The sequence below is a fragment of the Jaculus jaculus genome, chromosome 3 (assembly GCF_020740685.1).
Source record: "Jaculus jaculus isolate mJacJac1 chromosome 3, mJacJac1.mat.Y.cur, whole genome shotgun sequence".
In the NCBI taxonomy this organism is placed as follows: Eukaryota; Metazoa; Chordata; class Mammalia; order Rodentia; family Dipodidae; genus Jaculus; species Jaculus jaculus.
The window spans coordinates 168,692,976-168,706,865 of record NC_059104.1 but is presented as its reverse complement, the minus strand read 5'-3'; the positions used below and the strand labels follow the sequence as shown (position 1 = coordinate 168,706,865).

General features: G+C 47.4%; 1 protein-coding gene across 1 annotated transcript in view; it reads right to left on the bottom strand.

Annotated features, from left to right (window-relative positions):
- Nucleotides 1-3,526: 3,526 nt before the first annotated feature.
- Nucleotides 3,527-13,890, bottom strand: part of P4ha3 (prolyl 4-hydroxylase subunit alpha 3) — a 47,930-nt gene continuing 37,566 nt past the window's right edge. The window contains exons 11-13 of the mRNA XM_045146287.1: nucleotides 8,141-8,209; nucleotides 4,851-4,947; nucleotides 3,527-4,136 (exon numbers count right to left, since the gene is read on the bottom strand). Of these exons, the coding sequence (XP_045002222.1) occupies nucleotides 4,066-4,136; nucleotides 4,851-4,947; nucleotides 8,141-8,209 (237 nt within the window). The 3' untranslated portion in view covers nucleotides 3,527-4,065. The remainder of the gene's footprint in view (nucleotides 4,137-4,850; nucleotides 4,948-8,140; nucleotides 8,210-13,890) is intronic.

Genomic DNA, 13,890 nt, shown 5'->3' with positions numbered 1-13,890 from the left:
TGCACATGAGAGAGCAGCTCTGACCAAGTGATTTGCCCAGGACTGCCCAGACATCTGGATTACAGCCCAGGTCATATAACTCCCAGGTCAGCGAGTGCCTGTCATTCCCAAGCCACACCAGGAAGATGGGAGCAGGGGACAGGAAGGAGGACTCGGTCCACCCAGTGCAGCCTTTTTTTTTTTTTTTTTAATATTTTTTGTTGTTATTTGAGAGCGACAGACAGAGAAAGAGAGAGAGAGAGAGAGAGAGAGAGAGAGAGAGAGAGAGAGAGTGGGTGTACCAGGGCCTCCAGCCACTGCAAACGAACTCTAGACGCATGCGCCCCCTTGTGCATCTGGCTAATGTGGGTCCTGGGGAATCAAGCCTCGAACCGGGGTCCTTAGGCTTCACAGGCAAGCGCTTAACCGCTAAGCCATCTCTCCAGCCCCCAGTGCAGCCTTTTACTAAGTGCCGGGTGACCTTGGCCCCACACCTTCGTTCAGAACTTCAAGCTCCTCACCCCGAAATGTTGTGAGGGGTACATGAGCCCTATGGGGGGGAAGTACAGTAAACATGTGCTCTATCCGTGGAGGAAATGCAACCTAAACCAGGGTGCTAGGGAGACAAGGGGTTCATCCTGACTGGAAAGCCATTATACAAGCTGTTGGGTTCACCTCCCCCCACTTGATGGGAGGCAGAGGTAGGAGGATCACCATGAGTTCAAGGCCACCCTGAGACTACATAGTACGTTCCAGGCCAGCCTGGGCCAGAGTGAAACCTTACCTCAAAAAAACAAAAAGGAAAAAAAAAAGTTAGTTGAGGACTGGAGAGATGACTTAGTAGTTAAGGCATTTGCCTGCAGAACCAAAGGACCCGGGTTCAATTCTCCAGGACCCACGTAAGCCAGATGCACAAGGGGATGCATGCATCTGGAGTTTGTTTGCAGTGGCTGGAGGCCCTGGCACACCCATTCTGTCTCTCCTCCCAACCCAACTTCTGTCTCTTAAATAAATTTAAAAAATAGGGCTGGAGAGATGGCTTAGCAGTTAGGCGCTTGCCTGAGAAGCCTAAGGACCCTGGTTCGAGGCTCGATTCCCCAGGACCCATGTTAGCCAGATACACAGGGGGGCGCACATGTCTGGAGTTCGTTTGCAGTGACTGGAAGCCCTGGTACGCCCATTCTCTCTCTCTCTCTTTCTCTCTCTCTCTCCCTCTGCCTCTTTCTCTCTGTCATTCTCAAATAAATAAATAAAAATGAACAAAAAAATTTTTAAAATAAATAAATAAATAAATAAAAATATTTTAAAAATAGAAGTTATTTGAACTTGGTATGCACTTGAAGGTTGAGTGCTGCCTACCACTGTAAACCCTCCTCTAGCCTGAGAGTAACCTCAATATTAACAGGGTTTTAGTATTTAAAATTTTTTTTTTTTTTTGAGGTAGGGTCTTGCTTTAGCCCACATAGACCTGGAATTCATTATGTAGTCTCAGGCTGGCCTTGAACTCACGGCAATCCTCCTACCTTGGCCTTACAAGCACTGGGATTTAAGGTGTGTGCCACCATACCCGGCCCAGATTTTCTCTTTTATATTTATTTATTTATTTATTTGAGAGAGGGAGAGAATGGGCATGCCAGGTCCTTTAGCCACTGCAAACAAATTCCAAACACATGCACCACCTGTGCATCTGCCTTTACATGGGTCCTGGGGAATCGAAGCTGGGTCCTTTGACTTTGCAGGCAAGTGCCTTAACCACTAAGCCATCTCTCCAGCCCTGTTTGAATTTTTTAATATCTTATTTAGTTATTTGAGAGAGAAAAATGGAGAGAGAATGAGAATTGGTATGGCAGATCCTCTAGTCACTGCAAACAAATAACAGATGCATGTGCCACCTTGTGCATCTGGCTTATGTGGGTACTGGGGAATCAAATCTGAGTCTTTAGGCTGAACAGGAGGATCTCAAGTTCAATGTGAATTCAAATTTAGCCTGGGCTACATAGTATCAAAAATTCAGGCCTGGAGAGGCACTTGTTCAGCCTACTAACTGCTGGGATTACATATCCAGTATCCAGTTTAACACATAACACATTTTTTTTTTTTTTTGAGGTAGGGTTTCTCTGTAGCCCAGGCTGACCTGGCATTAGTCTCAGGGTGGCCTCAAACTCATGGCAATCTTCCTACTTCTGCCTCCCAAGTGCTGGGATTTAAAGGTGTGTGCCACCACACCTGACTCTTTTTTTTGTTTGTTTGTTTTTCAAGGAGAGAAAGAGGGAGAGAAGAATGGGTATGCCAAGGCCTCTAGCCACTGCAAAGGAACCCCAGATGCATGCACCACTTTGTGCATCTGGCTTTATGTGGGTACTGGGGAGTTGAACCCAGATCATTAGGCAACACAAGCAAGTGTCTTAACTATTGAGTCATCCATCTCTGTAGCCACAGAGTAACATAGTCTTTCATATATGTATGTATGTTCATGTATGTGTGTTTGTCTCCTGACCAACAGGAGCTCTTTGTCTCAAGGTGTTCCTACAGAGCTGGAAGAGGCAGGTCAGGTAGGTGACAGTCATTTAGTAAGATTTCCCAAACCCTGGCACACTCAGCTGAAGTGCAGGGCATGTGATGAGGTGCCCATTGAGCTTCTGAGGAAGCTGGATAGTGGAATACCAGAGCCTGGCCTGGGGACTCTCAGAGCTCTGGGAAGCTGAGCTCCTGGAGGGAAGGGTGGAGCATGGGAGGGGGCAGAGGCAAGGAACACTGAGGGTAATCACCCGGTCCTTTCATCATGTGGCTCCTTGTCAGCAAAATACACGACATCCCTGGGGGAGGAACGCAGGCTAAGTGGCCTCAATGTTCTCTTGGCACAAACACTCACACCTTACCAGCACCCAGTGTTTTAGCCAGAGCTCACTTGTCCTGCTAGGAAACACTCGTCACACTGCCAGTAAAATGTACCTCTGCAGCCCAAAGGATGCCTTTTTTTAAAAAAAAAAATTATTAGCATTTTCCATGATTATAAAAAAAATCCCATGGTAATTCCCTCCCTCCCCCCACCCACACTTTCCCCCCAAAGGATGCCTTTGCACAGATGCTCACTGCGACTTAGTTTGGACCAGCCCCTCTGGGGATTCCGAGAGGACTGAGAAGTGAACAAGTGTGCAAATGCATTCCCAGGGGTCCCTATAACAGAGGCATTTACAGAGTCCAGGGGACCACCAACCACTGGGCCTGCAAGAAAGGCAACTGGCCCCAAATCAAACAGAGAATAAAATCATTTCAACTCACAAAAAGGCTAGGAAGAAAATAAAGTTAACATAACAGGAAGTGACTTAAAGTAGGGTGGTCCTGGAAGGTCTCTCTGAAGGAACAGCAAATGGGAGACGGAGTGATGGTGGCTTTGGGCTCCATGGCTCTGAGGAACAGCACGTTGGACGGTGTTAGAATGCACTGAGGGGAAGACCCGAGGGAGGTGAGGTAAGAACATAAATAATGTCACTCTGGTTTTTTTTCCCCACTCAACATTATATAAGAATATTCTAGTTGGCACGGGCAATTTGTAAACATTTTTAATGAGTGAGTTTTATATAAAAAAATCAAATGAAATTACTTTCCACTTAAAAAAAAATCACATGGTATACCATTCGTATGAGGGACACCTCTGGGTCAGGTACTCCCTGCTTGGGTTTTAGCAGAAGTTAGGTGACATATTCCATTCCCAAAATAGGGTCCCCCGCCCCCAGTACTAGGAAACAACCCAGGGCTTTGTACATGGTAGGCAAGTCCTCTGTCACTGAGCTGCAAAAGCCCTAGGTCTGTTATACCCTGGATTCCCAGCAATGTCTGAACACCAGAAACTTCTTCTCAGGACTCCTTTGTATTGTTCATTCCACTCTGACACCACTGGCCGGAGAAGAAACAAATGCGAGTTCTCAGGGGTTGCCTGGGGAAGGCCATTTCTTGCCTCCATCTGCAAGGAACCCGGCGATGCTGCGAGGTCTTCTCACAGGCTGGCTGCTCCCCTCCGCGACGCTGGCTTTGGCTCCTGTTCCTGGCGGGCCCTGGTGCTCCGCAGCTGCGGTCTGGCCAGCTTCAGTCTTCGGGGCTGGAGGTGCAGGGTCTGCGGGATTCCTGCCCGTACTCATGTATCCATTTGTTGGCCACTGGAAGAGAGCGAGAGGGAGGAGAGCGAGCTGAGCGGGGTGGACGGTTGCAGACTGGGCACTGGCTCGCAGAGAATGGGGGGTACGGCCAATTGTCCTGCAGCCAGCCTCTCGCCAGCCTGGCCTAATCCCGTCTCCACCGTAGTCTAAATGCTGCTGCCTCGAGCCCAGATAAATACCGAACAGGACACTCCAGAAAAATTCCAGTGGATCCTGCTAACTAGAAACCAAACAGCACCCAGGCGACCCACCCTTAGTGGAAAAAGCCCACCTGCTCCATGAAGCCAATGCCAAGTAGGAGTGACTACCTTCCCCCCTGGCAGCCTCCCTGTTTCATGACAGCCCTTCTCCACTGTCCTTTCCGGCTTCAGAACTAGGTGCCCTTGGACACACATGCCATCAGCATGTCCATCTGCCATAAACAGATCCATTTGCTTGTTCATCGCATCCTGGTCCCCTGGGGGCAGTGCTAAGTGATGGCACCGTGAGCTTGCTGGTGCTTTCCTCGGGTGGAGACACTCGGTACCACTTTGCTGACGCCTGCTCTGTGACAGAACCCCCTCTTCTTTATGGGGCCCCAATCTGCACCTCATGGGGGCACTCAATGGACAATCCAGTGGCACGTAGTCTTTGAAAGGGGAAGGACAGTCTCTCCATTTCACTTTTCTCTGCACCCCTCGCCCCATTGTCTCCCACAACAATGGCAGGACTCACCCCACTTATCTCCCACCAGGACAGGACAGCCAGCGTGAAGCGTGTCACCGTCGCCCTCACCATTCCTGCGCAGGTTCCACCAAAACAGCGCTGCGTTCTGAAAACAAGAAGGCCCAGCCCAGGGCCGGGGGTGGGGATGTCAGCCAAGAGTCGCAGTCCTTGGGTGACATGACTAAAGACATTGCATTCATGTCTTTAAATTAAAAAAAATCTTGGGCTGGAGAGATGACTTAGCTGTTAGGGCACTTGCCTGCAAAGCCAAAGGATCCAGGTTTAATTCCCTAGGACCCATGTAAGCCAGATGCACAAGGAGGCACATGCATCTGGGGGTTCGTTTGTAAGTGGCTGGAGGCCCTGACATGCCAATTCTCCCTCCTTCTCTCTCTCTCTCCCTGCCTATTTCTGTATCTCTTCTCTCAAATAAATAAATAAAAATAAAAATATTTTAGAAAAAAGGAAAAGAAAAAGAAGCTGGGTATGGTGGTACACGTCTTTAATTCCAGCACTCAGGAGGCAGAGGTAGGAGGATCATCATGAGTTCGAGGCCACTCTGAGACCACATAGTGAATTCTAGGTCAGCCTGGGCTATAGTGAGTGCGACCTTACCTCAAAAAACCGAAAAAAAAAAAAAAGAAAGAAAGAAAAAGAAAACACTTCCATGCAGTTTGGAGCAAGGCATGTATGAAAAAGCACGGGACAGTCTAAGTTACTGTTCACTTATTCAGGCATAGGTCACTGCCAGATGAGGGTCCTGGGCCTATAGAGACGGATCACATTCAGTTTTGTGCTGGGGAGCTCAAGAGAGATAGATACAAAAGAGACCAGGACAGGACAGTGTGGTGGGCGCTAGGAACAAGGAAAGCACAGGTGTCGTGGGGTCACTGAGGACAGACGCCCAAAGGCAGAATCATAGTCCTTGTAGAACTTAGCCCTGCGTCCACTCCGAAGTGCTTGCTTCTTTAGGCGCTGACCCCTAGGAAGCAGGCCTCACCATAATCCCTCAGTCCTGATAAAGAAGTTGACCCTTAGGGCTTTTAAGTCATGTAACTAGGGGCTGGGGGCGTAGTCCAGTTGAAGAGTGATTGTCTGACTTGCAGAGAGCCCTGGGTTTGATTTCCCAACACTACCTAAACAAGGTGCAGCAAGGATCAGAAAGTCAAGGTCATCTTTGGCTAGGCAATGAATTCATGGGATGCCCCCTTAAAAAAAAAAAAAAGTAATGGGGGCTGGAGAGATGGCTTAGTGGTTAAGTCATTTGCCTGCTAAGCCAAAGAACCCAGGTTCAATTCTCCAGTAATCACGTAAACCCGATGCACAAGGTAGCACTTGCGTCTGGAGTTCATTTGCAGTGGCTAGAGGTCCTGGTGTGCCCATTCTCTCTCTCTGTCTCTCTCTCTATCTCTCTCTCTCTCTGTCTCAAATAAAGCTAAAATAAAATAAAAAATATTAAAAAGTAATGGACTGGAGAGAGCGCTTAGTGGTTAAGGCGTTTGCCTGAGAAGCCAAAGGACCCAGGTTCGATTCCCCAGGACCCACTTAAGCCAGATGCACAAGGGACACATGCATCTGGAGTTGGTTTGCAGTAGCTATAGGCCCTGACATGCCCATTTTCTCTGTCTCTCTTCTATCTCTCTCACTCTCTGCTTGCAAATAAATAAGTATATATTTTTAATTATTAAGAAAAAGAAGTAACTAGGAAGAGGTGAAGTTAGGACTCAAGCCCCTGTGTTTTGATGTCAGGTCGTAGAGTATTCTCCCATGAGCTGCCATGACCCCCATGACCCTGGACTCCCTGGACTCAATTTAACCTTGGCCATTAGACTACATGGAGTCCTCCTGAGGTCCAAGGAGTAGTGGTAACCTGGTTCTTGGCTGAGAGAGGCTTCCAAGACCCTGGACACTCACACACACCTGGCATTTACTTACTGAATACCTGGCATGTGCCAGGCACTGTGCTACATGGCTGTATCGGCACAGTCTCTCTTTATTTCATTCTTAGCCAGGCATGGTGGCTCAAGCCTCTAATCACAGTGCTTGGGGGGCAGAGATAAGAGGATCCCTGTGAGTTCAAGGTCAGCCTGGAACTACAGAGTGAACTCCAGGTCAGCCAGGCCTAGAGTGAGAACCTACCTAAAAAAAAAAAAAATACTGCTTTTGGGCTGGAGAGATGGCTTAGTGGTTAAGCGCTTGCCTGTGAAGCCTAAGGACCCCGGTTCAAGGCTTGATTCCCCAGACCCACGTTAGCCAGATGCACAAGGGGGCGCACGCATCTGGAGTTTGTTTGCAGTGGCTGGAGGCCCTGTCATGCCCATTCTCTCTCTCTCTGCCTCTTTCTCTGTCTGTCACTTTCAAATAAATAAATAAACATAAAGCAAAAAATAAAAAAAAAATACTGCTTTTGCCTTTAATCCCAGCACTTGAGAAGCAGAGATAGGAGGATCACTGTGATTTTGAGGCCAGTCTGGAACTACAGAGTGAGTTCCAGGTCAGCGTGGGTTAGAGTGAGACCCTACCTTGAAAGCAAAACCAAACCTTTATTTCATTCTCGAATTAGTAAAGGAGTTTGGTCAAGCTGAAACGGGGGGGCAACATTCGTGTGCTGAACAGGCCTCTCACCACGTGGGGTCTCCTCCGGCCTGTCTCTCCCACAGCTGCCATGCAGGGTAGTGTGTGGAACTTGGGTTTTCTCTCGGAGCTCCTGGGGGACAGGGCTCTGAGCCTCACTCTATACCCTGGCTGCCTCCAGCTCTCCACGTGGACAGAGTGGAGCTGCTGTGGAGAATGTGAGAAGGGGCGTCAGCGTTCTGCCCTCTGTTGTGACAGGAATGCCAGGCCTACGTTTACGTGCCTTGGTAATATACAGACACATAAAATAACAAGGCCATAGCAACGTGCTGCGGTGATAAATAAGACTTGGAGATTATCTTTGCGAATAGAAAGAGATTTCTCGGGCTGGAGAGATGGCTTAGCGGTTAAGCGCTTGCCGGTGAAGCCTGTGGACCCCGGTTCAAGGCTCGATTTCCCAGGACCCACGTTAGCCAGATGCACAAGGGGACGCACGCGTCTGGAGTTCATTTGCAGAGGCTGGAAGCCCTGGCGCGCCCATTCTCTCTCTCTCTCTCTCTCTCTCTCTGCCTGCCTGCCTTTCTCTCTCTCAAATAAATAAATAAATAAATAAAAAGAAAGATCTCTCTCTCTCTGTGTGTCTTCCTGCCCAGGCATCGGCTTGCAAGCTGACAGCATGAAGGGAAGGAGGTGAGTTCGCACCCTCCCAACCCAACCTCACTCACCTTCACCACAGGCACGCTGAGGTTGGCGTAGATGAAGGCCGTGGCTCCTCCGGCTTCCACCGAGCTCAGCTGCGATGCGAGAAGGGTTAAATGCGATGCAGGGTTAAAGCAGCTGCCCGCCGGCTGGGGCTGCTTCCTTGCCTTGTGCCCGTGAACGCGGAGCGAGAGGCCACGTCTGCATGCACTCACTGCTGAGAGCTCCCCGACTTCAACGCTCAAAGAAATCCTTGGAAGATGGCCATCCTCCTTAGCATTCGGGGAGCCTCCACAGTGACGTGCTACAGGGCCACTTGCTACAAGGCAGGATTCTGTGGTTTTTATTTTTTGTTTGTTTTTGTGGGTTTTTTTTTTTTTGTTGTTTGTTTGTTTTTTTTGAGGTAGGGTCTCACTCTGGCCCAGGCTGACCTGGAATTCACTATGGAGTCTCAGGGTGGCCTCGAACTCATGGCAATCCTCCTACCTCTGCCTCCAGAGTGCTGGGATTAAAGGTGTGTGCCACCACGCCCAGCTTATTTTTTTATTTTTATTTATTTTTTAAATGTTTTTTATCTTTTCACAATTTTTATTAACATTTTCCATGACTATAAAAATGATCCCATGGTAATACCTCCCCCCCACACTTTCCCTTTTGACATTCCATTGTCCATCATATTACCTCCCCATCTCAATCATTGTACTTACATATATACAATACCAACCTATTAAGTACCCTCCTCCCTTCCTTTCTCTTCCCTTTATATCTCCTTTTTAACTTACTGGCCTCTGCTACTAAGCATTTTCCTTCTCACGCAGAAGCCCAATCATCTGTAGCTAGGATCCACATATGACGGAGAACACGTGGTGCTTGGCTTTCTGGGCCTGGGTTACCTATTATTATTTATTTATTTATTTGAGAGCAACAGAGTGAAAGAGGCAGAGAGAAAGGGAGAGAGAGAAAGAGAGAGAGAGAGAGAGAATGAGCGCTCCAGGGCCTCTAGCCGCTGCAAACAAATTCCAGATGTTTGAGCTCCCTTGTGCATCTGGCTAACGTGGGTCCTGGGGAATTGAGCTTCAAACCGGGGTCCTTAGGCTTCACAGGCATGCGCTTAACCACTAAGCAAGGCAGGATTTTGGAACTCCCTCTTTCTTTTCTCTTCTAGATAACATTCTCTCTTATGGAGGGTTAGAATAAATACATTTAAACCTTTTTTTTTTTCTTTCGAGGTAGGGTCTCACTCTAGCCCAAGCTGACCTGGAGTTCACTATGTAGTCTCAGGGTGGCCTCAAACTCATGGCAATCCTCCTGTCTCTGCCTCCTGAGTGCTGGGATTAAAAACATGTGTCCAGCTCCATTTAAACCTTTTTTAAATTTTATTTTGTTTATTTATTTATTTGAGAGCAACAGACAGAGAGAGAAAGAGGCAGAGAGAGAGGGAGAGAGAATGCGTGTGCCAGGACCTCCAGCCACTGCAAACAAGCTCCAGATGCGTGCGCCCCCTTGTGCATCTGGCTAACGTGGGTCCTGGGGAATGGAGCCGCGAACCGGGGTCCTTAGCTTCACAGGCAAGCGTTTAACCGCTAAGCCATCTCTCCAGCCCCATTTAAACCTTTTTGACTGAATATATTTCTGAGGATGGGAATCAGAGGAACTTACTGTCCCTTGTTGTAAGCATCTCAGGTCACTCAGTGTCCCTTCTAACCTAAACTGAGGGCTTTTACTATTGCAATATTCTAGGGTTGTAGATTTTTAAAAAAAAATTTTTTTGTTGTTCATTTTTATTTATTTATTTGAGAGTGACAGAGAGAGAAAAAGACAGAGAGAGAGAGAATGAGCACACTAGAGCTTCTAGCCACTGCAAATGAACTCCAGACGCATGTGCCCCCTTGTACATCTGGCTAACATGGGTCCTGTAGAATTGAACCTCGAACCGGGGTCCTTAGGCTTCATAGGCAAGCACTTAACTGCTAAACTATCTCTCCAACCCAGATATTTTTTTATTAACATAACGGTTCTTTTCTGATTGTCAAATAAATATACAACAATGTAAGTTATTATTTTTTTTTTTGAGATAGAGTCTCACTCTAGCCCAGGCTGACCTAGAATTTACTATGTAGTCTCAGGGTTCAGAGTGGCCTCAAACTCACAGCAATCCTCCTACCTCTGCCACCTAAGTGCTAGGATTCAAGGTGTGTGCCATAACACCCGGCTTGTAAGATTATTTAAAAAATATAGTAAGGTATTAAAAATAACATCACACATCACCCTACCATCTAGAAAAAGCACTGTTATAACTTACATAATACATAATAGTTGGCATCTACTGAATAGTAACTGGCATATATGGTGGGCATTATGCTACATTCTTACAAATATATTACTTCACTCCTCGTGAATCCTGTGTTACCATTGCTATTATTATTCACATTTTACCGATGAGAAGATCAAGTCTCAGAAAGATAAAGTCCTTTGCAGAACTCTTCCCAGACAAAGCCAGGATTTGAGCTGAGTCAATGCTATCTGGCTTCAAAGTCCCTGTTTATATCCACCACGATACACTTTGGGACGTTTAGGCTATCTCCAAACACTTGGCATGATAAACAATACTTCCATGAACATCTTTTTGAGGAGTGTGTGTGTGTGTGTGTGTGTGTGTGTGTGCATTTGCATGAGCGTGAGCACATGTTCCACAGCACACGTGTGGAGGTCAGAGGACAACTTCAGGTGTTGACTCCTGTCTTCCATCTTGTTTGAAGCAGCCTCTCATCACTTACGGCTGCACTCACCAAGCAAGCTGTTCTACAAGTTTCCAGGCTATTCTACATTGCCTGCCCACCTCCTCTCTTACATATTCAGGGACTGCAGACCGGTCACACTCTAGCCCCCAGCTTTACGCGGGTTCTGGGGATCTGAACTAGGTAGGTATGCTTGCATAGCGATCACTGTACTCAGCGAGCCGTTTCCACAGCCTTGCAATGAATATTAGTGAATGAAATTATTTTTGCCTTTTTTTTTTTTTTCTAGATAGGGTCTCACTCTAGCTCAGGATGACCTGGGATTCACTATGTAATCTCTGGGTGCCCTCAAATTCATGGAGATCCTCCTACCTCTTCCTCCTCCAGAGTGCTGGGATTATAGGCGTGCGCCCCCACTCCTGGCTTGATTTGTTTTCTTAGGAAAGAGTCCTAGCGTTCATGTTATTGAGTTAAAGAGTATGCATAACTTTACTACTGCGGATGCATGCTACTAAATTGTTTTCTCACCAGCCACATGACACAGGAAAGCTAACTTGACGGTTCATGCTCTTCAATCCTGTGGCAATCAAACTCACCACATCCATTTGCGTTACAACAAAGAACTGAGTCAGGATGTTGGCCCAAAGAGGTAACAGAACTAACTTGGTAATTCACAACATGGCAATGGCAGTGGGCTTTCTTGTTTTGTTTTTGTTTTCTTTAAAACATTTTTGTTAAGGCTGGAGAGATGGCTTAGCGGTTAAGCGCTTGCCTGTGAAGCCTAAGGACCCCAGTTCAAGGCTCGATTCCCCAGGACCCCCACGTTAGCCAGATGCACAAGGGGCGCATATGTCTGGAGTTCGTTTGCAGTGGCTACTCTCTCTCTCTCTATCTGCCTCTTTCTCTGTCTGTCACTTTCAAATAAAGAAATAAAACTTAAAATTTTTTTTTTAATTTATTTATTTGAGAGTGACAGACACAGAGAGAAAGACAGATAGAGGGAGAGAGAGAGAATGGGCGCGCCAGGGCTTCCAGCCTCTGCAAACGAACTCCAGACGCGTGCCCCCTTGTGCATCTGGCTAACGTGGGACCTGGGGAACCGAGCCTCGAACCGGGGTCCTTAGGCTTCACAGGCAAGCGTTTAACCACTAAGCCATCTCTCCAGCTCTGTTTTCGTTTTTCGAAGTAGGGTCTCACCCTGGCTCAGGCTGACCTGGAACTCACTATGTAGTATGTAGTCTCAGGGTGGCCTTGAACTCACCATAATCCTCCTACCTCTGCCTACCGAGTGCTGGGATTAAAGGCATGCTCCACCATGCCTGGCCTGGCAGTGGGCTTTTTTTTTTTACCACTCCTTGCTAACCCCATCCCTCTGCCTGCATGCGAAGGCATTGAGAGCACCAAGTCACATCCTGTGGGAAAGTAACTTGAAATTTCCATTCCCACCGTCAGTCACTATAGATAGAAGCAAGACACCACAGAGGTCACTGACTGCTCCTGCAATCTTTCACCCATGGTTTTACAACATAATGGAAAGGGATGAAATTCAACTTGTTAAAAAGGAAACTATGGGACCTGGGGAGAGGGCTTGGTTGGTAAAGTGTTTGTTATGTAAACAGGAGGACTTAAATTCAGTTCCCCAGCAACCACGTAAAAAACCGGGTGTTAGCTGGGCATGGTGGTGCACGCCTTTAATCCCAGCACTTGGGAGGCAGAGGTAGGAGGATCGCCATGAGTTCGAGGCCACCCTGAGACTACCTAGTGAATTCCAGGTCAGCCTGGGCTAGAGTGACACCCTACCTCGAAAAACAAAACAAAACAAAAACCCGGGTGCTGGGATGCGTTCCTGTGATCCTGGTACTAGAGGCAGGAAGATCACTGGGCTTGCCGGCCAGTTAGTCTAACCAAAATCAGTGAGCGCCAGGCTCAGTGAGAGATCTTGCCTCAAGAAAACAAGATGGAGGACTGGAGAGATTGCTCAGTGGTTAAGGTGCTTGCCTGCAAAGCCAAATGACCCAGGTTTGAGTCCCAGGGCCCACATAAAGCCAGTGGTACAAGATAGTACATGTGTTGGAGTTCACTTGCAGTGGCTAGAGGCTCTGGTGCACCCATCATCTCCCTATTTGCCACTCTCTCTCAGATAAATAACAAATAAATAAAGAAATTTTAATTTAAAAAAAAGATGGAGAGTGAGAAAGACACCCAATATCAACCACTGGCCTTGGTACATATTTGCACAAGCACCTGCAGACAAGCGTGCATCTACACACTTGTGAGCACGCCTACACAAATACACATGAAAAAAAATCTGGCTCAATATGCCTCGACTAGGGCATGGATTGTTAGACCAGGAGAGGAGAGAAGTCTTCTCTCTGTCTACCTTCCCCTGGGTCATACTTGGCTGACCTTAGATCTAGTCTTGAGCAGAAAACCACTCTTCTGATCTCAACTTGGTTTTCTCCCTACAATACTGCTCTTGTTTCCTACAAATCTTAACAGTTGGATGGGTGACACAGAGCCACTCAGAGACACACTGGCATCGTCAGCATAGAGCTGATACGGAAAGCCGGCCTCTGATTGTCTTGCTCAGATGTGCTGAGATACCAGCCCCGGCCTGGGAGAAGAGTCTGAAAGCAAGCCTCTAGCTTTGGTTGTCCTTCTGTTTCCAATAATGAATCTCGTTGACACTCGACTTGAGCCAAAAGAAGCATTAAAGAATCTGTTCTAATACATGATTGCTTCTAAGAGTCTCTTCTACGTGACAGATGATTGGATTTGCAGCTAGTTCACACAAAAGGCAGCAAGCCCGCATGAGCCGAAGGGACCATGAAGATGGAGGCCGCATCCTCTACGCCAGGCTGGGAAGCGGGAGAGGAGCCCCGTCATTGCTGTGCTGTTTTATTAGGGGAAAGAGTGAAGACTCTACTGAAGATTTGATGGACGACAAGGAGGAACATTTTTCATCTCATAGCAGAGACACTTGTTGAATTTCTCTGCGTCTCTGTTTATGGTCTCCGCTGCCTCATTTCTGCATCTTT